Raw genomic sequence first — 24,205 nt, 5'->3', positions numbered from 1 at the left:
GATGGCAATTGAAATGGGTAAGCTCCACTGGTGTAAATTGCAGCTTCCTTGTCTACACTTGGGTTTTATACTGGTGGAGCTGCAACTATAGCTGAAATGGGGCAAACCCCAATGGAGTCAAGGCCTAAGAGAGAACAAACGCTCTGGTAAAACTAGACAGGGAGAGAGTTCCCCACCACCCCCTTCATTCAGCCTATCTGACAAGTTTGTTGCTATCCCCTCCTGCTTTTAGGCCTTTCTTACTGAGAAACCAGCCCCATCTGCTGCTTTTGCCGGTACCAGATTCCATCCATGTACAACACTTGCCATCTTGGCCAACGCCAGGGTCTGAACCTGGGACTTACAAAGATAAAAGCATGTGTATAGACAGTTAGCGCTAATGATGAAGCTTAGACATTGTGGGAGGGATAGCTCAGTGGTTTGAGCATTGGCCTGCTAAACCCAGGGTTGTGAGTTTAATCCTTGAGGTGACCTCCTGAGGTCCCTTCCAACACTGATATTCTATGGCTGTAACAGATACATTCTCTGGGGCTCAGCTGTAAGGGGAGAGGCAGGAGAGTTTTGCATAATATTAGTGATTTGTGTGTTTAGAAACACTCCAGGCACTCAAAGGTTTCAATGTCATCCTCTGATATATCTCCTCATTTAACTGTTCCAGTCCCAGTCTCTCCCATAGGACACACTAAAACCAAACAAAAGTGGCACTGTCTTTTCTACCTAGCGCTCTGTCAAGGAATGGAGTACACTGACCAGCTAAGGCCCTTTCACAGAGGTCACCAAGAAGCAGCTGGAACAACTGTCAGACTGCAGGATGCATGGCTTTAACCCCGGATGGGGGCTGTAGCAACGCTAGCCCAGAAGGTGGCATCCGGGAACCATGCACAGCTTTGGAGCAAAGGTCGGGTGTTGGGACGATCCCGGCAATAGGTGGCTGGCTGCCTTTAAGGTGGATTTATTTGCCTGCCAGATGGGAAGTCTGTAACCAGCCCCTTTAAAGAGCAGGTAAAGCAGCAAGTGGATAGAGAGAGAACTGGCTTCTCCACCCCTCGCTTTGGTCTTTCATCATAACTCCGGGCCTGGCAGGCAGATTTTGCAATGTGTGCGCTCCCGTCAGGAGGCTCCGGGAATACTTCACGCACAGGGAGCAAGTGGCAAGTGTCCAGGGCCTAAGCCAAGGAAGCAGAGACTCAGGGTGCAAGGGGCAGGGGGGAACAGGGCTTCCTCCTTGGGGACTATGGAGATGCGATTCCCTGGCAGCAGGACAGGCCTCTCCACTGGGCTCTTTCTCCTGCTTTGTGCTTTCCTGCCCCCTGAGATACCTGGGAAAGAAGGTAAGGATAGTGCCTGGCCTCCCCAATCCCCCGAGAGCTGGGCAGGGCTCTGCCTCCAGCAACAGGAACCCCTGCAGCTTGGCTGAGAGAGGGGTGGGAACGGAATGTTCCTTGGGAGGCCTGGGAAGGAGAGCCTCCTCGGTGGGGGGCTGGACTGGCCTTCCTCAAAGGGGCACCGGAATAGGGAGGGAGGAAGTTGTAAAATTAAGACAGGGAATTGTGTGTGTGGAGGGCTGTGGGGAGACTGACAGGTGGGATTTGCTCAGGAAATTAACGCCTCACTCCTTACTTTTCTTTGTGACTCTGTAAACTATTTTCACACTCCTCCAGATGCGTGGGGAAGCAGACGTGTTGCTGCAACTTCAGGGAACTGCACCTTCCCTCCCCCCAGTCAGTTTTAAGCACAACACCTTAAAGCATTTGTAGGTCCAGAAGGGATTTTTCTTCTTTTGCATTTAACACAAGCTCTGGGGTTACAAGTTCAAACACAAACCAAATGAATAAATCCCCTCCCCCTCTCCCTGAAGAATCTCTCTGGGGACTGAGGGGAGTTAACACTTTCAGCAATGACATTTTTTGTTTGATTTGTAGCTCTTGTGGAGATTTCTGCATTAGAAAACCCATCAGTACTGGTCTCCCCTTCCACTTCCTTGTGGCAGGGCGAGGGACCTGTACGGTTCATCTACCCTGCACAACTTATCTACCCTGCCCTTTGCCTTCCCCTTGATCCCTGTCCTCCCCCCTCCCATTTCTCTTTCCTTTCCACCTCTTGGCCTGCCTCTGCTCCACTTCCCTTTCCTGCTAAGCTCCTTCTCCCTCCTCTCCCACTTAGCCCCTTTTGCCAGATGTAGTGATAGATATTCCTAGACAGTGTGGTGCTTGTGAGGGATTCAGAACCTGTGTAGAACAGGGAGTGGGAGGAATGATTCTCTACCTTTCTGAGAGGTTAAAGTGAACTTGTGGAACTGTCTGACCCTCCTTTACACCACCTGTCTGTCACCTTTCTCTGCACATTTGTATGAAGGGCTTCAGTGTTCTCCCCTCCTACTGGAGTTGCTCTTCCCCTAGCACTCAACTAGAAGAGCTGTCCACCTCTGTGCAGGGTAGATTAAGATTTTCAGTCCCTGGAAAAATCATGGAGCAGGTCCTCAAAGAATCAATCCCGAAGCACTTACATGAGAGGAAAGTGATCAGGAACAGTCAGCATGGATTCACCAAGGGTAGGTCATGCCTGACTAATCTAATCGCCTTTTATGATGAGATTACTGGTTCTGTGGATGAAGGGAAAGCAGTGGATGTATTGTTTCTTGACTTTAGCAAAGCTTTTGACACGGTCTCCCACAGTATTCTTGTCAGCAAGTTAAGGAAGTATGGGCTGGATGAATGCACTATAAGGTGGGTAGAAAGCTGGCTAGATTGTCGGGCTCAACGGGTAGTGATCAATGGCTCCATGTCTAGTTGGCAGCCGGTGTCAAGTGGAGTGCCCCAGGGGTCAGTCCTGGGGCCGGTTTTGTTCAATATCTTCATAAATGATCTGGAGGATGGTGTGGATTGCACTCTCAGCAAATTTGCGGATGATACTAAACTGGGAGGAGTGGTAGATACGCTGGAGGGGAGGGATAGGATACAGAAGGACCTAGACAAACTGGAGGATTGGGCCAAAAGAAATCTGATGAGGTTCAATAAGGATAAGTGCAGGGTCCTACACTTAGGATGGAAGAATCCAATGCACCACTACAGACTAGGGACCGAATGGCTAGGCAGCAGTTCTGCGGACAAGGACCTAGGGGTGACAGTGGACGAGAAGCTGGATATGAGTCAGCAGTGTGCCCTTGTTGCCAAGAAGGCCAATGGCATTTTGGGATGTATAAGTAGGGGCATAGCGAGCAGATCGAGGGACGTGATCGTTCCCCTCTATTCGACATTCGTGAGGCCTCATCTGGAGTACTGTGTCCAGTTTTGGGCCCCACACTACAAGAAGGATGTGGATAAATTGGAGAGAGTCCAGCGGAGGGCAACAAAAATGATTAGGGGTCTGGAACACATGACTTATGAGGAGAGGCTGAGGGAACTGGGATTGTTTAGTCTGCGGAAGAGAAGAATGAGGGGGGATTTGATAGCTGCTTTCAACTACCTGAGAGGTGGTTCCAAAGAGGATGGTTCTAGACTATTCTCAGTGGTAGAAGATGACAGGACAAGGAGTAATGGTCTCAAGTTGCAGTGGGGGAGGTTTAGGTTGGATATTAGGAAAAGCTTTTTCACTAAGAGGGTGGTGAAACACTGGAATGCGTTACCTAGGGAGGTGGTAGAATCGCCTTCCTTAGAGGTTTTTAAGGTCAGGCTTGACAAAGCCCTGGCTGGGATGATTTAACTGGGAATTGGTCCTGCTTCGAGCAGGGGGTTGGACTAGATGACCTTCTGGGGTCCCTTCCAACCCTGATATTCTATGATTCTATGATTCTAAGGTATGGGCCTCTCTCTCTCTGGCCCTGCTCTGGGCTTTATACTGGATGTCGTTCTCAGACACACTTCAAATAGGGTTCCGGATAAATAAGTTTCTAGACAGGTTTGGCCGCCTCTGTTGCAGAGAGGATCAGATTGGGTTAGAACCGAATTTGGGCTCCAAGTGAACTCCAGGAACTGACTTGTCTATTGGAAGAATAGTTGGTGATAACATTTTGGGGACTGGATAACTTGTTCAAATACATCTGCCATGCCCCGTTCACTAACAGCTCACCTGCCTCAGACTGTTTTGTTTTGGTTGTGGCTGTGATCCCTTCCTCAAGCCCAGCCCCTAGAACATGTGTAGACATGCCCTGAGATGCTTTCAGCTGAGGGTGTAATTCGCAGCTTGAGGAGACATACCCCTGCCACTTCTGATCAAACTAGAGCTCTAAAAATAGAGTGAGGCCACAGCAGCAGGAGGGTCTAGCCTCCCTGAGTACATACCAGTTCAAGGCACTAGGCATGGACTCAGAGCGGCTAGCTGATCTCTCCATTGCGGCTACAGTCTATGCCTAGAGTCTTTGATGGATAGGTACTTGGGTCAGCTAGCCCCTGATGCCAGCCACGGCTGCTACATTTTATTTTTAGCACACTAGTTCAGTCAGAGCCAGTGCAAGTATATCTCCTTGCGCTGGGGATCGTGCCCCCAGCCCAAAGGGTAGACAGGCCCTAATAGGACTCATCCCCACTGATCATATCCCCTGTCTCTGTTTGAGTCCCAATATGGATGGGACCTTTATTTCTCTTGGAGAGATTCTCTCCCTCACTATATGTCACATATCAGTGAGCCTTGCACATGCCAGGGGATGGGCAGCCAAGCTCTCTACCCCACCAGTGTGCCCTCTGTCCCACAATATCTAAACTTTGCAGGTCAGTGGCTCAACACTACCTTCCCTCCACCTCCATGCAGCATCCAAATTGTGAGCCTTGTGGGTGTGACCCAGCTGGAGACCTGCCTTGCCGGTGCACTGTCCATGGGGACAGGCTGTGCATGTATGTGTTCCCACCACAACTCACAGCAGCAATCCTGTACTACCAGATGGCACTCCAAGGGAGCATGAGCTTCTGCACAGCTGGGTCCTGTCCTTGCCTAGAAAGCTCTTAAATCTCTCTTGTTGACTACAGTATTTGTCTCCTCTCCCTACCATTGTAAAAACTGCCTGTCCCTCTCAGATCTCTTCTCCCTCACTTTATCCTGCCCCTTACTAGTGTGGAATAGATACTGTGTCCTCTAGGAAGTGACTGGAGTGAGGAGCACCTCGTGCAAATAGGATTTGGGACTACAAGTACTGTGGAAGTGTTATCTCCTCAAAAGTCCCAGAGAGAATATAGTGGAGAGGGGAAGAAGAAGGGAGGGGTGCAAAGATTCATGACCGAATCTCTGATCCTGGGCCATGCCCTGCTTCCTCATTCCACAGGTCTCTTGCATGCTCTCTCCTGCACTTTATACTCTGCTGGGTGTAGAATCATAGAAGATTAGGGTTGGAAGAGACCTCAGGAGGTCGTCTAGTCCAATCCCCTGCTCAAAACAAGAGCACACCAACTAAATCATCCCAGCCAGGGCTCTGTCAAGCTGTGAAAGCCAGGGCTTTGTCAAGCCAGGCCTTAAAAACCTCTAGGGATGCAGATTCCACCACCTCCCTTGGTGACCCATTTCAGTGCTTCACCAACCTCCTAGTGTAAAAGCAGGGATTTCCCTACACTACACCTGAATTTCCCATACATCCCCCACCCTCCCACCCCAGTTTTGTGAACTAGTTACATGCAGTGTTGCCAATTTAGTGATTGTTTGGAAATTTGAATTGAAATGGAAACATTAATACACACTTTAAAAGCATATAAAGTGTATGATAAAATATGTGTATCTGAAAAAGTATAATAGATTTGAAAAGTATGAACATAGACTAGCTTCCTTATACAGCTGTTGTTTTTATGACAATGTCAATGCATTCATTTCGGTGATGTTGGCCAATCTAATAATTTCAAATTATGATTTGTAAGCAAAGTCTAATTGAACTCTCCCTGACAGGTAATGATGAGCTGGGGGTTGGGGGGAAAGGCTTCAGGACCAGATTGTATTTACATTCACACCTAATCTTCCTAGATATACAGCAGACAGAGCTGTGTTGCCCAAGTGATTTTGGCTGGGGTTGGGTTACAAACCACTTGAATGCGGGGGGGGGGAGGGGGGATGAAATGTTATTATTCTTATTGTATGAGTAAAGGGCAGTAGAACTGTACTTAACCTGTGCTGATTGGGGGCATCAAGAGAGAGGGTGGGAACAGGTGTTTTGCTGAGACACAAGTACTATTTGACCTGCCCCTCTCCAGTGTTTACAGACAGATCTGATTAGGCTCCATAGATATAGTCTTTTGTTTTGTTAAGTCAGCACTACAGCTGAAAGCATTGATAATCAGGTCTAAGTGCTTAGACCTGCTGTGGGACAGTGTTTCTGTGGAAGAGACAGCCCAGCCTGCACTAGCAGCAAGGTTCCCCCACTGAGAGCTCAGCTGAAATCACAAGAGACCAATTTGCAGGGTCACAGTGGCAGCAGAAGGTGACGGCACAGGGCCATTGGCAACAGAGCGATGGAGTGAACGGTAGCACAATGAACAACAGTGACCAGAGCCAACAGTGAGCAGCTGGAAGAACAAGCAAGGTGCCTTCTTGCCCCCCACCTGGGAGGTGAACTCTTGTGAAAGCACCTCTGAACTCTGAGTCTCCACTGACCAAGGACAACACCAGTGAGTGGGGTGTGGTGGAGGGAAAAGTGAGGGACACGTTAAATAGACATTTGTTTATTGGACTATATTTTAGTGACTTTGCTCCAGAATGCTAGATTTGTGACTGGGAATGGAAACTTATATAAATATGTTTCCTAGCACGCCAAGATTTTTAAAGTGCATTATTTGCCAAGGTTGTTATCTCACATCGCTGCTATCTTGAGAGGTCATTATGTTGGGGAGTTTCTGTACTAAACATTCTTATTATTATAATTAATTTTTACATAAGAATGGCCATACTCGGTCAGACCAGTGGTCCATATAACCCAGTATCCTGTCTTCTGACAGTGGTCAAGGCCAGGTGCTTCAGAGGGAATGAACAGAATAGGTAATCATCAAGTGATCCATCCCCTGTTGCCCATTCCCAGCTTCTGGCAAACAAGCTAGGGATGCTCAGAGCATGATGTGGCATCCCTCCCCATCCTGGCTAATAGCCACTGATGGACCTAACCTTCATGAACATATCTGGTTCTCTTTTTAATCCTGTTATAGTTTTGGTCTTCACAGCATCCCCTGGCAAAGAGTTCCATGGGGTGACTTTATGTTGTGTGAAGAAGTACTTCCTTTTGTTTTGTTTTTTTTTTAAACCTGTTGCCTATTAATTTCATTGGGTGACTGCTAGTTCTTGTGTTATGTGAAGGATTAAATAACATTTCCTTATTCACTTTCTTCACACCAGTCAAGATTTTTAAGCCTCTATCATATCCCCCCTTAGTCATCTCTTTTCTAAGCTAAAAATTCCCAGTCATTTTAATCTCTCCTCCTTTTTCATACCCCTAATCATTTTAGTTGCCCATCTCTGTACCTTTTCCAATTCCAATATATCTTTTTTGGGATGGGGTGACCAGATCTGCACACAGTATTCAAGATGTGGTGTACCATGGATGTATATAGAGGCAATATGATATTTTCTGTCTTATTATCTATCCCTTTCTTAATGATTCCCAACATTCTGTTTGCTTTTTTGACTGCCCCTGCACATTGAGTGGATATTTTCAGAGAACCATCCACAATGACTCCAACATCTCTTTCTTGAGTGTTAACAGCTAATATAGACCCCCATCATTTTGTATGTATAGTTGAGATTATGTTTTCCAATGTGTATTGCTTTGCATTTATCAACATAGAATTTAATCTGCCATTTTGTTGCCCAGTCACCCAATTTGGTGAGATCCCTTTGTAACTCTTCACAGTCTGCTTTGGACTTAACTATTTTGAATAGTTTTGTATCATCTGTAAATTTTGCCACCTCACTGTTTACCTCTTTTTGCAGATCATTTATGAATATGTTGAACAGTAATGGTCCCCATACTGACCCCTCAGGGATACCACTATTTATCTCTCTCCATTCTGAAAACTGAACATTTATTCCTACCCTTTGTTTCCCATCTTTTAACCAGTTACTGATCCATGAGAGGACCTTCCCTCTTACCCCATGATGGCTTACTTTTCAAAAGTCAATTTAAATTAAATATTTTTTAAAAAAGAAATGTATATTTGTTTTAGAAATCTAGAACTGTTATGTGTTTTGGTGTAATTTGCATTATCCTTATGTTAAATTTGCATTATCCTAAAAAAACATTTAATTTATTCATATCTCTTTTATATGTTGCAGGTCAAAGTGAAAATGAAAAGGAAAAAAAACAATGCAACAATGTTTCCACCCAAAGGCCTCAAAAACCAACCAACGTGAAGAACACATCAAGAACCAAGAATACATCAACATGTCATCTGAAGGTTCAAGTGGTGTATCTACCTCTGACCAGCCCAAAGCACAAATACAGCTACCTACTGAAGAAACAGTGTCTCCAAAACCTAAAGGCAGTTCCCAGTCTTTGTCGGTCAAAGTGTTCCCATTTATTGAAGTTATAAAAGATGGCTACTGGTGCACCTCTTGCAAAAAAGCTTACGAAGAAGGAAAGCTTTCCAGTGTTACAACTGGTAAAAGTGGAGGAGCTTGGTTTGTTAGACCGATCAGCAAAGCCAATGCTGACAAACTATGTGAAAAGGCTGCAAAACACCATGCCTCTGGAGTGCATCAACATGCAGAAAGCCTTAAAAGTCCACTTTCAAAGCCAATTTTAGAAGTACTTAATGAGGCTGTTAAGAATGCTGAAGACACAACACAGTTCATGCGAACAAACGTGGCTGTGGTATCATACTTTCTATTTAAGCAAGAGATACCACACACTGCAAACTGGAGGCCAGTGTTAAGTGCATTGTCACTTGTTCATCCTGAAGTTGAACACTGGTTCCGAACAAGACCAGCAAATGCTCACTATCTTTCTGCAAGAAACTCAACTGACTGGCTAGAAGTATGTGGTGAAAGACTCAACAGTTGAAAAAGTGAAGAACTCTTTCACCACATTCAAAAAGTTTGCATACATGGCTGATGAATGCACTGATGCAAATGGACATCAAGTATTAAGTCATTGTGTAAGTTATCTTAATGTCAGTGGTAGGCCAGTAGATGAATTTCTAGATGTTCAAGTTATAGAAGACACATCTGCTGCATCTGTGGCAACCCACATCTTAGAAGCATTAAATGCTTGTCAATTGGACCCCAAACAGATGGCTGCCTGTGCCTTTGATGAAGCTGCAAACTTCTCTGGAAGACATGGTGGAGTACAAGCTTTGCTCAGAGAAAAGTGTAACCCTAATCTCTCCTATACACACTGCAGAGGCCATCTACTCCAACTAGTGCTAGTTTGAGCTGCAGACTCTTCAAAAGACATTAAAAGAGCTATAAATTTAATGTCTTCATTATATTCTTTTTTCAGCAAGAGTCCAAAAAGACTGAATATCTTGGAAAATATAGAAGATACACTGGGACTGAAGTTCAAATTAGCCCAACCTGGGAAAACCTGCTGGCTTTCTCATGAGCGATCCTTGGCTGTTGTCTTAAAATTACTCCAGCCATTATTACTGGCTTTGTAAAGTATCTACCAAGATGGGATGGATCTAATAGTGAGGCTTGTGGACTACTTTTGCTACTACATTCAGAGAAGACTATTGCCATTCTCTCTCTTGTAAGTCTACTGTTGAAACCACTTGGGTTATTAAACAATGCCATCCCGGCATCTGCTACAACAGTAGTAGATCTTTGTTCAGCAATAGAAGCTACATTTGGATCAATCAGAGAGCTATCCATTGAAAAAGTACTGGAAGAAGCAAAGACTTCAGTCCAGAAGTTGATGAATGAAGGCATTTATATTGAATCCTTAAGTGAAGAGGACAAGTAGTGTTTGTTAAGACAACTGAAAAAGTACGCAGACTTGATTCTTAAAAATCTACAACAGCAACTTCTAGATTCTGCTCAACCTCTACGTAGCTTTTACAGATGCCTGTCCTATAAAACACTGACAGTTGAGTGGAGTGAGGCGCTACCAGCAATGGGGCTGCCATTTGCTCAGGACAGAACAGAGAATTTGAACACAGAGTGGAATATCATATGACGAATGAATGAAGATTTGACTTCAGATTCTTCTTTATCATCACTAGTGGCTCAACCCAATCTTTGTTTTATGTTTCCTTTGCTGAAAGAAGTAGGAGTTCATCTCTTGCTACTCCCAGTCACAACAGCCACAGTTGAGCGTTCTTTTTCATGATTGAATAGAATTTTGTGTTCTGAAAGAAGTCGCCTTCTGCCTGATCATGTGAATGAACTAATAAACATATCACTTGAAGGAATGGAAGTACCGGACACACGAGACGCCACCAAAGATGAACGCATTTCATTCAAGAAGTTCATTAACAGAGTTGTGCAAAATTATAACAAGAAACCAAGAAGGATGTAGATGTAGTGCTTCATAGAAGGCTTGAGTAGCCAACTTTAATTTGTGTGATGATTTTAAAACATGAGTTAAATCTAAATAAAATGGTCATGAAACATTTTTCAGTTTTTACTGTGGTGACATACAGCCTGCCTTCACCCTCACAGTCTCACCCCTCATCGGCCCTGACACCACTCCCCCTCCGTAAATTCAAACACCCCCCCCTAATTTCAATTCCTGGGGAAAACACGATGAAAAAGTTTTTTCTAATATCCAACCTAGACCTCCCCCACTGCAACTTGAGACCATTGCTCCTTGTTCTGTCCTTGTTCTGTAGCTGGCAGGCAACACTGATCTAGTCAGGGGAAGCAAGAGAGAGATTCCAGCTATTTAAATGGCTCTTTATCACCCCCAGTTCTTTCCCAGTCCAGTTGGATATGGCCCTCAGAGCAAAGCTATTGGAAGTTGACAGGGCATCTTCAGGGTTTTTTCTATGTGCTGCAAAACTGTAATTCTCAGGCCAGGTTTACACTAGGAGTCCTTTTCTGGTATAGCTGACCTGGAATATTATACCAGCAAAGTGCTCTTAGTGAGGATGCAGCTTATACCAGCAAAACTACTCTTTGCTGGTATAGTTTATTCCTGGACACAACCCACACCTCAAGACAAACCAGTAGACTTAGCAGGATTTGGGTTTTATTTTTTGATCATTTCGATGGATAATAGCAATGTTTATTTTAAGCAGTTTTTCAATGCTTATCAATTTAAATTTTCACAGTAGTAGAAAATTAGGGGGGGGGAGGTCAGACAACAATTATTTAATGACAGTAGATGTTGAGATTCAGAAAGTTAAAGCTTTATAATTGCTAAAACACAAATTGTCAACATCACATGGCAAAATATAAAAAGTAAATATTCTTAAATCAAACTCTAGTAAGTTCTCAAGCAGCATTTTTCTTACTTTGCCTAACTGCACATTTTAATTATCAATGGAAATATTTTTTATCAGTTTGTGTGAATTGTTACTAACACTGACCAGTAAAAATCTAATCCTTCCAAGCCTAAAAACAAGCAATACATGGAAGAGTGCAGTTCTGCTGGTATAACTGTATCTACACTAGGGACTTTTGTCAGCACAGCTCTGTTGATCAGGGAACACTCCTCTTCATACCTTGGCCAACAGAGCCGGCAAAGCTTTATAGCAGTGGTTCTCAAACTTTTGCACTGGTGACCCCTTTCAGATAGGAAGCCTCTGAGTGTGACCCCCCCCCTTATAAATTAAAAACACTTTTTAATATATTTAACACCACTATAAATGCTGGAGGCAAAGCGGGGTTTGGGGGGAGGCTGACAGCTCATGATCCCGCAGGTAATAACCTTGTGACCCCCTGAGGGGTCCCGACGCCCAGTTTGAGACCCCCTGCTTTATAGTGTAGGCCTGGCCTCAGGATTGCCAACTACAAAAGCATTCAAAAATCATGAGCCAAACCTCAGAAAATCATGAGACTGGCTTCTAGACAGGGCCGGCTCCAGGCACCAGCGAACCAAGCAGGTGCCTGGGGCGGCAAATGTAAAGGGGCGGCAGGATGTCGGGCTCTGGGGCAGAAATCCGCCCTCGGCGGCGGCAGGAATTCGGTGGCCACTCCGTCACAGCACGTTTCGCGCTCGACGGCAATTTGGTGGCGGGGACGCAATTCTTCTTTGTTCGCCGGCGGCAATTCGGCGGGCACACCGTCACTCTGCCTCCGTGTTCGGCGGGCAAGATTCTGCCTCCCCGTTCAGTGGCAAGTTGTGGTGTTTTTGCCGCTTGGGGCAGCAAAAACGCTGGAGCCAGGCCTACTTCTAGATCCCAAGACTTTAGGGTGCACACAGATCACATTTTCATTTTTTTCACAGCAACCATGAGGGCTGGAAACTAAACTGAAAGCAGGATTCTCACCTAATCACATGCTTTCCAGGAGTCAAGACACTAAGAAAAACACCAAACAGCTTGAGACTCATGAGAAAACCACGAGAAGTGGCAATACTGCATTCTGCAGCCCTTGCACACTTGCTGAGTTAGCTACTGCATGAAGCAGTTGAGGCAGTGCATTTGGAAGGGGAAGGGATGAAAGGTGGAGGTCATGGGATACAAAAGTCAAAGGAGAGAGATGAGTTGAACAGCGTGGGTATGAGGGATGGGAGATGGAAGGTTAGTGAGGGAGATATTGGGATATGGGGGAAGGTGAATGCTGAGATAAGGCTTGTAAATTTCTTTCTTATTCCCATCCCTGCACATGGAGGAGTTAAAGCACCTCCCCACAGAAATACAGAGGGAGAGGAGAGAGAAACTGGGTGGTTGTGGACAGTTGATACTAAAACATAGCTGACCGAAACCCTCCCACTGGATACTCAAATTAGGGCTGATGATGTCCTGTATCTGTCCTGGAAATTAATTAGTTTATGTTAGTACAGCCCTTTGCACCTTCAAAGCACGGATAAAGTTTTCACTGTTATAGTTTGCCATAAACAAAGAAAGCTCTATAATTTCAGTATGGAAAAGAAAACCAAAGTAAAGACTGCACAAGAGGGAGAGGGAGAGAGAATGGTGTTTGTCTCACTTTGCAACCAGCTACATCTGAGCTGAATGCAAAATAACAGCTTCCCTTGCAGACAGGAAGACTCCTAGAAACTTAAATACAAAACCAAAATAACATTTGGATGGCTCCATATGTAGGTTTCAGAGTGGTAGCCGTGTAGGTCTGTATCAGCAAAAACAACGAGGGGTCCTTGTGGCACTTTAGAGACTAACAAATGTATTTGGTCATAAGCTTTCATGGGCTAAAATCCACTTCATCAGATGCATGGAGTGGCAAATACAGTAGGCAGGTTATAAATACACAGCACATGAAAAGATGGGAGTTGCCTTACCAAGTGGGGTGTCAGTGCTAATGAGCCAATTCAATTAAGGTGGCCTACTGTTGAGAATAGGCCACTTCCACCTTAATTGAACTGACTCGTTAGCACTGTCCCCCCACTTGGTAAGGCAACTCCCATCTTTTCATGTGCTGTGTATTTATACCTACCTACTGTATTTTCCACTCCATGCTTCTGATGAAGTGGGTTTTAGCCCATGAAAGCTTATGCCCAAATAAATTTGTTAGTCTCTAAGGTGCCACAAGGACTCCTCATTGTTTTTCCATACGTAGGGGAGGTGATACATCCATGAACTAGCTGCTAAAGGCTCCTGGTTGCTGTGACTGATACAGTGGAGGTTACACTCTTCATGTGGTCTCTTTACACTGCACCCTCCTTGCTCTCCCTTCCCCAGCCCTGGCTAGTTCCCTGAGGCAACACAAATTGACCTTTTCTGGTGGTAATTTGTTCGGTCACCTCAGCACTTATCTCTTTTCATCCCCCTGTCGGCTTTGCTACTCCTGTTCTGAAGGGAGATTCTTGGAGAGGATTCCATTACCATGCCAGTTTTGGGGCATTGAATTCCCATTTTAATTCATCCCAGTATCTCTTACCCATTTAGGAGGGGTGGGGGAGCACTGAGAGGGAGCCTGCTCTGTTGGGCTTCAGGAGGGGCTCCTCTTTGGTTTTTTGCTGCCTAGGTTTGTGGATTGGAAAGAATTTTGGATAGCTGCAGTGTTACTGCGATCTATTGCTATCCTCCCTCTAGCCATGCTGTTGCATGGGTGGAGGGGAAAGATGCTCTTTTCCTGGCTGGAGAAGAAGGAACTGGGGAGAGATGATGTGGCTATGAATTGTGGGGCAGAGCTGCAGACATTGCTGAATGACCTGGATACAGTCACATTGAATAGAATGGGGAAAGTCAAAAGCAGTAGTGCTAAGAAGCAGTGACAAAATGGAAAGGCTCTCTATGCCTGTTCCAAAAACCGTGAGAGTTGGGTTTCTCATCCTTTCCTTTTGGCTTTCAGTGAATCTCCTGGACACAAGCACTGCACAGAGTGAACTGGGCTGGCTTCCTGATCCTCCAGAAACAGGGGTGAGTACTATGCTGGGGAAGGAAGGGCAGAACTCTGGAGTATTGGAGAGAAATGGAGAGAAATCAAGGATTAATCCCAAAAAGGGACTCTTAGTTTTAGCCTTAGTCCTGCCATGCAGCTCCCCCTAGTATTTCAGTCCTGGCCTCCCGACACAGCTCTGCCAATGCCCCTCAGTCCTGCCCTGCAGCCGCCCTGTTATTCCAGTCCTGGGCTCCCCTCACAGCTCTGCCAATGCCCCTAAGTCCTACCCTGCGGCCCCCCTGTTAGTCCAGTGCCATGGATCCCATTACTAAAGAAATATAATAATGTTGTTACTTTTTAGTGATTATTGGCAGTTGGTATTTAAATATGAAATCTTTCAAATGGATTCATATGTTGAATCTAAATACAGGAGGAGGAAGAATAAAACTGATGTCCTGTCTTGTCACCTGAGTTCCTCTGTCTCTTGTTGTAAGTAGAGTGTGCGCTTCCCACTCCCATTGAAATACCCATGACAGAACTACTTCCTAATGATTTTGAAGAATCTGGAACAATTTGAAAATAAGTGGGACTCTCTGTTCGCTCCCTCTCAGGGGTTATAAACTGAATATACTAGATTATTAATTGACTGTGAACAGTCAATTGAGAGACTGCCCCATGGAGAAGCAGCATGTTCTAGTGCAGTGGTCTCCAACCTTTTTACACCCAAGATCACCTTTTGAATCTAAGGGCAACCAAGGATCTACCCCCATGCCTTCCCTGAGGCTCTGCCCCTTCTTCAAAGCTCCGCCCCCCTCACTCCATTCCCCACCACCCCCCGTTGCTCACTGTTCCCCACCCTCACTCACTTTGACCCGGCTGGGTTATGGGATTGGGGTGCAGGCTCTGGGTGGGGGCCGAGGGTTTTACAGTGTGGGAGGGGACTCTGGGCTGAGCCTGGGGCATGGGTTGGGGTGCAGGAGGGGGTGAGGGGTGCAAACTCTAGGAGGGAGTTTGGGTGCAGGAGGGGGCTCCAGGCTGGGGCAGAGTGTTGGGGTGCAGGAGAGGGTACAGGGTGCTGGCTCTGGGAGGGGGGGTCAGGGATGGGGCAGGGGGTTGGGGTGTAGGAGGGGGTTTGGGGTGGAGAAGGGGGCTTGGGGTGCTGGCTCTGGGATAGGGCTCAGGGTGAGTCTTGGGGATCTGGCTCCGGGAGAGGGCTCAGGGCTGGGCATTCGGGTGCAGCCTCCCGCTGGGCAGCACTTACCTCTGGCAGCCTCTGGTTGGCAGTGGGCGCAGCGAGGCTAAGGCAGGCACCCTGTCTACCCTGGCCCCACACCAGTCCTGGAAGGGGTCAACGCACATCTGCGGTCCCTGGGGGAAGGGGCAGAAGACACGTGGCTCCACGAGCTGCTCCTCTCTACAAGCACCGCCCCCGCAGTTCTCCCGGCCAATGGGAGTTGCGGTGGTTCTGCCTATAGGCAGGAGCAGTGCACAGAGGGAGACCCCTGGCCACAGGGCCGTGTTGGCCACTTCCAGGAGTGGCGTGGGGCCAGCGTAGACAGTCTGCCTTAGCAGCAGCTATGCGGCGCCATTGGAGATCGCGATCAACTGGGAGATCATAGAATCATAAACTATCAGGGTTGGAAGGGACCTCAGGAGGTCATCTAGTCCAATCCCCTGCTTAACGCAGGACCAGTCCCCAACTAAATCATCCTGGCTAGGGCTTTGTCAAGCCTGACCTTAAAAACCTCTAAGGAAGGAGATTCCACCACCTGCCTAGGTAACCCATTCAAGTGCTTCACCACCCTCCTAGTGAAAAAGTTTTTCCTAATATCCAACGTAAACCTCCCCCACTGCAACTTGAGACCATTACTCCTTGTTCTGTCATCTGCTACCACTGAAAACAGTCTAGATCCATCCTCTTTGGAACCCCCTTTCAGGTAGTTGAAACCAGCTATCAAATCCCCCCTCATTCTTCTCTTTTGCAGACTAAATAATCCCAGTTCCCTCAGCCTCTCCTCATAAGTCATGTGCTCCAGCCCCCTAATAATTTTTGTTGCCCTTCACTGAACTTTTCCAATTTTTCTACGTCCTCCTTGTAGTGTGGGGCCCAAAACTGGACACAGTACTCCAGATGAGGCCTCACCAATACCGAATAGAGGGGAATGATCATGTCCCTCAATCTGCTGGCAATGCTCCTACTTATACAGCCCAAAATGCTGATAGCCTTCTTAGCAACAAGGGCACATTGTTGACTCATATCCAGCTTCTCGTCCACTGTAACCCCTAGGTCCTTTTCTGCAGAACTGCTGCCAAGCCGCTCGGTCCCTAGTCTGTGGCAGTGCATGGGATTCTTCCATCCTAAGTGCAGGACTCTGCACTTGTCCTTGTTGAACCTCATCAGATTTCTTTTGGCCCAATCCTTTAATTTGTCTAGTGCCCTCTGAATCCTATCCCTACCTTCCAGCATTTCTACCATTCCTCCCAGTTTAGTGTCATCTGCAAACTTGCTGAGGGTGCAATCTATGCCATCCTCCAGATCATTAATGAAGATATTGAACAAAACCGGCCCCAGGACCGACCCTTGGGGCACTCCGCTTGATACCGGCTGCCAACTAGACATGGAGCCATTGATCAATACCCGTTGAGCCTGACGATCTAGCCAGCTTTCTATCAACCTTATAGTCCATTTATCCAGCCCAAAGTCCTTTAACTTGCTGGCAAGAATACTGTGGGAGACCTATCAAAAGCTTTGCTAAAGTCCAGGAATAACATGTCACCTGCTTTCTCCTCATCTACATAGCCAGTTATCTCATCATAGAAGGCAAATAGGTTAGTCAGGCATTACTTGCCTTTGGTGAATCCATGCTGACTGTTCCTGATCACTTTCTGCTCCTCTAAGTGCTTCAAAATGGATTCCTTGAGGACCTGCTCCATGATTTTTCCAGGGACTGAGGTGAGGCTGACTGGCCTGTAGTTCCCCGGATCCTCCTTCTTCCCTTTTTTAAAGCTGGGAACTACATTAGCCTTTTTCCAGTCATCCAGGACCTCCCTTGATCGCCATGAGTTTTCAAAGATAATGGCCAATGGCTCTGCAATCACATCCGCCAACTTCTTTAGCACCCTCGGATGCAGCGCATCCGGCCCCATGGACTTGTGCTCATCGAGCTTTTCTAAATAGTCCTGAACCACTTCTTTTTCCACAGAGGGCTGGTTTCCTCCTCCCCATACTGTGCTGTCCATGCAGTAGTCTGGGAGCTGACCTTGTTCGTGAAGACAGAGGCAAAAAAAGCATTGAGTACATTAGCTTTTTCCACATCCTCTGTCACTAGGTTGCCTCCCCCATTCAGTAGGGGGCCCATACTTTCCCTGACCCTCTTCTTGTTGCTAACATACCTGTAGAAACCCTTCTTGTTACCCTTCACATCCCTTGCTAGCTGCAACTCCAAGTGTCATTTGGCCTTCCTGATTTCACTCCTGCATGCCCGAGCAATATTTTTGTACTCCTCCCTGGTCATTTGTCCAGTCTTCCACTTCTTGCAAGCTTCTTTTTTGTGTTTAAGATCAGCAAGGATTTCATTGTTAAGCCAAGCTGGCCGCCTGCCATATTTACTATTCTTTCTACACATCGGGATGGTTTTGTTCCTGAAACCTCCCTAAGGATTCTTTAAAATACAGCCAGCTCTCCTGGACTCCTTTCCCCCTCATGTTTTTCTCCCAAAGTATCCTGCCCATCAGTTCCCTGAGGGGGTCAAAGTCTGCTTTTCTGAAGTCCAGCGTCCGTATTCTGCTGCTCTCCTTTCTTCCCTGTGTCAGGATCCTGAACTCGACCATCTCATGGTCACTGCCTCTCAGGTTCCCATCCACTTTTGCTTCCCCTACTAATTCTTCCTGGTTTGTGAGCAGCAGGTCAAGAAGAGCTCTGCCCCAGTTGGTTCCTCTAGGATTGACCAGTCAATCGTGATTGACTGGTTGGTGACCACTGGTCTAGTGGATAGAGGAGAGGTGGGCAAACTACGGCCCGCAGGCCACATCCGGCCCACAGAACCATCCTGCCAGGCCCTTGAGCTCCTGACCGAGGAGTCTAGTCCCGGGCCCCTCCCCCGCTGTCCCTCCTCCCCTGCAGTTATGCCACCGTACAGGTAGTGCGGCTGGCTCCATGCAGGCAGCAGGGCTGCGAGCTCCTGCAGCTCTGAGCTTCATGGTAAGGGGGCAGCAGCGACGGCGTGTGCGGCAGCAAAGGGGGTTGGGTAGGGGATCCTGGGGGGGGCAGTCAGAGGACAGGGAGCAGGGGGCGGTTGGATGGGGCAGAGGTTCTGAGGCGAGGCTGTCACGGGTCGGGGAACAGCGGGGGTTGGATAGGGAATGGGAGTCCTGGGGGGCCTGTCAGGAGGCAGGGGTGTGGATAGGGATCGGGGCGGTCAGGGGACAAGGAGCCGGGGGTGGGGGGTTGGATGCGTCGGAGGTTCTGAGGGGGCAGTCAGTGGGTGGGAAGTGGGTGGGGGTGGGTAGGGCGCTGGGACTAGGCTGTTTGGGGGGCACAGCCTTCCCTACCCAGCCCTCCATACAGTTTCGCACCCTGATGTGGCCCTTGGGCCAAAAAGTTTGCCCACCCCTGGGATAGAGCCTTACATTAGAATTCAGGAAACCTGGGTTCTAATTCTGCCTGTGCTACTGACCTGCTGGGTGACCTTGGGCAAGTCGCGTCTCTCTGTGCCTCAGTTTCCCTATCTGTAAAATGGGAATAAGGATACTGGCCTCATTTTTAAAGTGCTTTGAGATCTATTATTATTACAAATCATAGTATGACTTTTCTAGTTGCCAGCACTACAAACTCTGACCTGGCATTTACACATCTCACTGAGTGCTTGGTTTTCTTCTGCTCTTATCTGTTATGTACAAACAAAGCAATTGTGTACGCTCCGTAAAATTACTTTTGTTTTAGATCAAGGGAACCCCAACCCCTCACCAAAATAAGAGAACAAAAATAAAGACTCTATGAAAAGACTACATGGTTTTTTGTCTTCTCCGTAATGTGTGGCATCTGAACTGCATACAAAATAGCAGATTTCTTCAGAAAGTTAAAGATGCACTATGTGTAAAATGAAGTGCTACATAGCCACATACCATTACCACAGGAAGGGTGTCACTAGTTGGCACCAAGATAATATCTTCATCTGCATAGGATAAGCCTGGATAGCCAACTTTGGCAATGCCTATCCAAAGAGCCTGTCTTTGTATTGTAGCTGCAGCAACTAAAATATGTTTCTTGGGAGCTGGGAATGCAATTACAGGGCATGACAATTCCTATGCAATCCCCCGCCCCCACCCCTGCCCCCCATCAGTGTGATCACAGTTATATCCGTATAAATGTGCTTGTATCAGTATAACTTATTCCAGTTTAAGAAGCAGAATAAGCCTAGCAAAACTGCATCCACCCTAGGACTTTTACCAGTATTACTATTTTGTTTTAAAAAAAAAAATCACGCCTCTAACCAAAATAGTTATGCCAGTAACACTTCTCAGTCTTTCCGCCTGCCTTGCTACCATCATGTGGCTTTGACTAATACAATATTCCCAGTTGGCTAATGGGGAGTATGGAATCCAAATGTTCCACTCCAGTAGATTGGTAGCAATATAAACCCCACTTTGGACTCTTGGACTCTGAAGAGGAGGTGTGCAGCCCCAACCGTTGAAAAGCCTAGGATCAGGCAGCAGGGAGTGAGGAGTGCCAGTTAAAGTGATTAGGTAAGGGGATTTGGGAGATGAAGTGGGGTAGAGAGAACAAACTCTGTCTGTTAGTGGCAAAGTTATTTTTTGAGTAGGTTTTGCCACATGTCACAATATTTGGTGGGAGGGAGGGGGGGAGTTTCCCAATGCCCCAGCTGCTTGCATCAAGAGATTGCATGAATATCTCACCTTCCATTTTAAAAAAGTTTCTAGCCCTTGCGGTTGCAGAGAAATGCTTGAGAATGTGACCCACTTGTACCCCAACGGCTCAGAAATCACAGGCAAAGAGAAGAGCCCATGTATTTTGAAATCTCATGATTCTTGAACAGATGGGGTTGGCAATACTAGGTTCATCTGTACATATTGGGCAGCAAATATTCTTAGACCACTGAGAAATCCAGGTTGCCAGATGGGTTTTATGGAGACTTTTACAGAACAGTCAACAAACACAAACTGTCTTTTTAGCCTGCCTGCTTACAAAATGGCCTGTACAGTACAGCAGAGAGTGATAGTGACTTAACTGCAATGTGCATTGAAAAGACTTCCATGGTTGTACTGGTGTTACTAATAGAGGCCTAGTGAAATAGGAGAGGTGAGAGACTATTTTGAAAGGGCATTGAGCTGAGACTTGCTGAGAGAGGGTATTCTATGGTTACTGCTCCATGACTGTTTGATTACTTTTCATTTATGGAACTCCCTGATCTCTGACCTGTATTGGTTTTCTACCAACAAGATTGCAGGGATTTGCTTGATCATTTCTCAGTAACTGTAATGTGAATAGATGAAAAGTTGCCACAAGCACAAAAACAATGGGCAAAGGCATCCTTTAAAAATTGGAAGTTAAATCCTACTGAGGAAAATAGAATGGGGCATAAACTTTGGCAAGTCAAGTGTAAAAGTTTAATTCGGCAGGCCAAAAAAGAATCTGAAGAGCAACTAGCCAAAGACTCAAAAACTAACAGCATAATTTTTTTTTAAGCATATCAGAAGCAAGAAGCCTGCCAATCAATCAGTGGGGCCACTGGATGATCGAGGTGCTAAAGAAACACTCAAGGAAGACAAGGCTGTTGCGAAGAAGCTAGATGAATTCTTTGCATCAGTCTTCAAGGCTGAGAATGCGAGGGAGATTCCCATACTTGAGCCATTCTTTTTAGGTATCAAATCTGAGGAACTGTCACAGACTGAGGTGTCAATAGAGAAGGTTTTGGAACAAATTGATAAATTAAAGAGTAATAAGTCACCCAGGACCAGATGGTATTCACCCAATAGTTCTGAAGGAATTCAAATCTGAAATTGCAAAACCTCTAACTGTAATATCTAACCTATCATTTAAATCAGCTTCTGTATCACTTGACTGGAGGATAGCTAATATGACACCAAATTTTAAAAAGGCTCCAGAGGCAATTCTGGTAATTATAGGCCAGTAAGCCTAACTCCAGTACCAGGCAAATTGATTATAACTATTGTAAAGAACAGAATTATCAGACACATAGATTAACATAATTTGTTGGCGAAGAGTCAACATAGCTTTTGTAAAAGGAAATCATGTCTCACCAATCTATTAGAATTCTTTGAGGGGATAAACAAACATGTGGACAAGGGTGATCCAGTGGATATAATATATTTGGATTTTCAGAAAGCCTTTGAAAGGTCCCTCATCAAAGGCTCTTAAGCAAATTAAGCAGTCATGGGATAACATGGAAGGTCCTCTCATGGATCAGTAACTGATTAAAAGACAGAAAACAAGGGGTAGGAATAAATGGTCGATATTCAGAATGGAGAGAGGTAAATAGCGGTTTGTGTACTGGGGCCGGTACTGTTCAACATACTCATAAATGATCTGAAAAAAGGGATAAACAATGAGATGGCAAAATTTTCAGATGATACAAAATTACTTAGGATAGTTAAATTTAAAACAGAGTTAAAAAGGGATCTCACAAAACTGGGTGAATGAGCAACAAAATGGCAGATGAAATTCAATGTTGATATATGCAAAATGATGCACATTAGAAAACATAATCCCAATTATACATACAAAATGATGGGCTGTGAATTAGCTGTTGCCACTCAAGAAAGAGATCTTGGAGTTATTTTGGATAGTTCTCTGAAAACATCTTCTCAATGTGCAGCGGTAGTCAAAAAAGCTAACAGAATGTTAGGAACCATTAAGAAAGGAGTAGAAAATAAAATAGAAAATATCATAATGCCACTATATACATCTATGGTATGCCCATACCTTGAATATTGTGTGCAGTTCTGGTCACCCCATCTTAAAAAAGATATATAAAAGTTGGAAAAGATACAGAGAAGGGCAACAAAAAATGATTAAGGATATGGAACAGCTTCTGTATGAGCAGAGATTACAAAACTGGGACTTTTCAGTTTGGAAAAGAGATAACTAAGAGGGGATAGGACAGAGGTCTATAAAGTCATGAATGGTGTGGAGAAAGAGAATAAGGAAGTGTTATTTATATTTTCACCTAACACAAGAACCAGGGGTCACCCAATTAAATTAATAGGCAGCTGGTTTAAAATAAGCAAAAGGAAGTAATTCTTCACACAACGCACAGTTAACCTGTGGAACTTGTTACCAAAGGATGTTGTGAAGGCCAAAACCATAGCAGGGTTCAAAATAGAATTAAATAAGTTCATGTAGGACAGGTCCATCAATGACTATTAGCCAAGATGGTCAGGGATGCAACCTCATGCTCTAGGTATCCCTAGCCTCTGATTGCCAGAAGCTGGAATCGGATGACGGGGATGGATCACTTGATGATTGCCTGTTTTGTTCATTCTCTCTGAAGCATCTGGCATTGGCCACTGTTGGAAAACAGGATACTGGGCTATATGGACCGTTGGTCTGACTCAGTAGGGCTGTTTTTATGTTGTTGAAACGAACAGTTCATGAACAATTCAGTTTGAAAGCTATTCCTCCAAAAAATTGGAAATAACAACATATTCCAAGCAAATCAGGATCAGTTCATAAAATTCTTGAATAAAAATGGCTAGGTTAACAATGAATAGCTTAAGCAGCTTGATTAATAGCTAAAGGACTGGAAGGAGGATTGGGATTTGGTGGTTACTGCTGTTCTCAAATGCAGGATCTCCCATTCCAAACTGGATTTGTGTGAATGTGCTTAGCTTGTGTGTAAGACATACGGTTGGAGTTCGGATGGGGACAGTGTTGGTGTATTGGCCATGCCACACATGTTCACAGGCTCTGCTTGAGATGATTTGAGTTTCCTCTGGCAGTGGTTTTAGGAGTTGCTGGGTGACGTTTATTCTGGATGTTATTGATTTGGGGCATATAGCTAGACATACGTGGATAAGAGAGGAGGAGAGGAGTAGAGTTATACTCTTGTCATGGACTAGCTATTACCCTCTCTTTCATGGTCAAGGGCTCACCTCTCTCACTGAAGTGATGGAACCTATTATACGGATCTTACCTCAGAAGCTAATGAAACCAGGTTGCTTTTGGATGACTTTGAGGATGAATTCTGACAGACCACTCTTTTGATGGCCTGGTCGGAGCATAATTCTGTTTCTTTGGCACAATGACACATAAAAAGACCTCTCACCCTCTTCTGTCCTCTGAGGTAATTTTGATAGGAGAATGGGCTGCCACAAATGACTCGGGAGCGGTGATGGTTAGAGTACCTTGTGGTGAAACTGTGGCCCAAATTAAGCTGACTTGTGACATAAAGAATGTTTGAAAGCTAACATCTATACAGGAGCAAAGAAACGATTTGTTGCCTCCACCCACAAATCTGCAAAGGCCTCATCAGTGGTGGATAACCTGGAGCTTTCAAGTCATCATCTGTCTGCTTAGCTATAGAGGCAGCAAGCATTTCTTGCTGGGAGGAATTTTCAGTTTACTTTGTGGATATGGTCACTTGGGTTTAGAGAGGAGATTGTCTGTGGGAACAGAACTGTACCTTTTTCAGTTATTGAGTTTTGACCACAATGGGCAAAAAGGTGTGTTTTCTTTTTTCTTCAGTCAAGTTGCTTAATGTGATTGAAAAGCACTCAGTACTTGACAAGGCCTTGTCTAGACTTCAAGGTGTGATGTTAGCATGTGCTAGCTAACTTGCTAACTAACACATTTAAAAATATCTAGTGTAGACATTGTTTC

General features: G+C 45.6%; 1 protein-coding gene across 1 annotated transcript in view; it reads left to right on the top strand.

The window, feature by feature from the left end:
• The first annotated feature begins 980 nt into the window (after positions 1–980).
• EPHA1 (EPH receptor A1) overlaps positions 981–24,205 on the top strand; it is a 64,515-nt gene continuing 41,290 nt past the window's right edge. Inside the window, exons 1-2 of the mRNA XM_074934692.1 lie at positions 981–1,331; positions 14,317–14,384. Of these exons, the coding sequence (XP_074790793.1) occupies positions 1,235–1,331; positions 14,317–14,384 (165 nt within the window). The 5' untranslated portion in view covers positions 981–1,234. The remainder of the gene's footprint in view (positions 1,332–14,316; positions 14,385–24,205) is intronic.

Source organism: Natator depressus, chromosome 1 (genome assembly GCF_965152275.1).
Source record: "Natator depressus isolate rNatDep1 chromosome 1, rNatDep2.hap1, whole genome shotgun sequence".
In the NCBI taxonomy this organism is placed as follows: Eukaryota; Metazoa; Chordata; order Testudines; family Cheloniidae; genus Natator; species Natator depressus.
The sequence above is the reverse complement of the archived record's forward strand: the minus strand, read 5'-3'. Positions and strand labels throughout refer to the sequence as shown.